The sequence below is a fragment of the Serpula lacrymans genome, assembly GCF_000218685.1.
Source record: "Serpula lacrymans var. lacrymans S7.9 unplaced genomic scaffold SERLAscaffold_1, whole genome shotgun sequence".
In the NCBI taxonomy this organism is placed as follows: Eukaryota; Fungi; Basidiomycota; class Agaricomycetes; order Boletales; family Serpulaceae; genus Serpula; species Serpula lacrymans.
The window spans coordinates 1,730,925-1,732,645 of record NW_006763290.1 but is presented as its reverse complement, the minus strand read 5'-3'; the positions used below and the strand labels follow the sequence as shown (position 1 = coordinate 1,732,645).

General features: G+C 44.7%; 1 protein-coding gene across 1 annotated transcript; it reads left to right on the top strand.

Moving 5' to 3' along the window:
• Positions 1–1,088: 1,088 nt before the first annotated feature.
• SERLADRAFT_375616 (uncharacterized protein) lies at positions 1,089–1,437 on the top strand (the record flags this gene model as incomplete). The annotated part of the gene is made up of 1 exon (XM_007312233.1): positions 1,089–1,437. One exon carries the CDS (start codon positions 1,124–1,126, stop codon positions 1,298–1,300), a length of 177 nt encoding a protein of 58 aa, XP_007312295.1.
• Between the last annotated feature and the right edge of the window lie 284 nt (positions 1,438–1,721).

Below are 1,721 nucleotides of genomic sequence, written 5' to 3'. Positions count from 1 at the left end.
ATCACTGGTGAACTCCTTTCTATGCTTAGTAGAGAATTTTACATTTGGATCGGAGAGCAACACATTTACTCTCAAGATTACGTATTCAAAGGGCAATTCCCTTTACCAGAAATAGAACCCATTAGAATCCCATCCCCTTTAATCAAATCCGAAACTCCCCCTCCTCCCCAACTCACGTTCAATGTCCAACCTAGAATATCGCGATCTGCCCGAGCCATCCAACAGCACGGACAGCGCATTTACCAGGGAAATGATGGACGCATTACCCAGAATAGACACTCCCCCCCCGAAAGAAGCGCGATTGGAAGCATACGTAAAACAAGAAGTAGAAAAGGCAATAAGACAGACACAAATGCACTACCAATCGCAGCTAGACGAGGCACTCGAAGAAGTGAGCGTCTTGCAAAGAAGATTAAAGAAACAGATACCGCCACCTCCAGAAAAGGTGGAAAGAAGTAGAACGGCACTGGAGAAACCCGAGAACTTCTCCGGAGATAAAAAGAAGTATAGGGCCTTTAGAGAGTCCTTATTACTACATTTCGAAGACGATGCCGTATATTTCAAAGATGACCGAAAAAAGATAAGCTTTGTGCTATCTTTTATGAAAGAAGGAGAAGCCGCGGCCTTCCGGACCGATTGGCTAGAGAACCGAGTCGACGCCCAACAACTGGGGCTCGATATTACAAACACGTACGGAAGCTGGCCGTATTTTGCGGACAAAATGGAAGAAAGGTTCAAGGACAGTTTTGAAAAAGAAACTGCCAAGAACGAAATATTGACCCTGAGACAGGGCAATGAAACCGCCCAAGCCTTCTTTGAAAGGTTTGAAGAGAAGAAAAGATGGGCGGGATACACAAATAGAATAAATGAAGAGTTCCTAGTGTCTCTACTCAGAAGGAATATGAACAAGCCGCTAGTGGATAGGGTGATCTACGGCGGGCACATTCCAAGAGATTACCAAGAGTGGAAAAGGGAACTCATCAGAATAGACTATATTTGGAGAGAGAGAGAAAAAGAGAAAAAAGGTTCCGATACTGGGAAGAAACCCTACTCGGAACAAAAGAAAGAAGGAGAGAAGAAGAAAGATGGAACCGGATATACCTATACCGGTAGCGGAGAAAGAATGGAGGTAGATAAAGCAAAGTTCCGCACAGAGGGACGATGCTACCGATGCGGAGAAAAGGGACATAGAAGCTTCGAATGCAAAGACGCACAAAAAAGGAAGCCACAATTTAATGTCCGAGAGTTCTTAGAAAAGATGACGAAAGAGGAAAGGGAAAAACTCCTTGAGGGTTTTTAAAGAGGCCAGCGGTACCGCATCGACCGACTGAGCCTAAAGACGTTTTGAATCGGTTTCTTCCTTTGACTGTAGATACATGTGACTCAGAATTGTTACGCTGCAGCTTTAGCGCGGATGACAATAAAATTATTTCCACTCAGACAAAGAAAGAAATCCGAAACGAAAAAGATGCAACTAGAGTAAAAGCGGCGCAGAGTGATAAGACATCCGCAGTTCCGACGGCGGGCGAATCACTAAAAAGCGCAGCATTTACGATAGAACCTAAGATTCCTACACCCGATGCGGCGAACTCTACGGAGGAAAACGCAGCAGAGACTGTAGAAGAAAGGTCAGGAACCCCTTTAAAAAAACCTAGAACAGAAGTTTGGACCCCAGAGTGGGTAGTAGACAGGCTAAGAGACCAAAAGGAAGAAAGATCCAT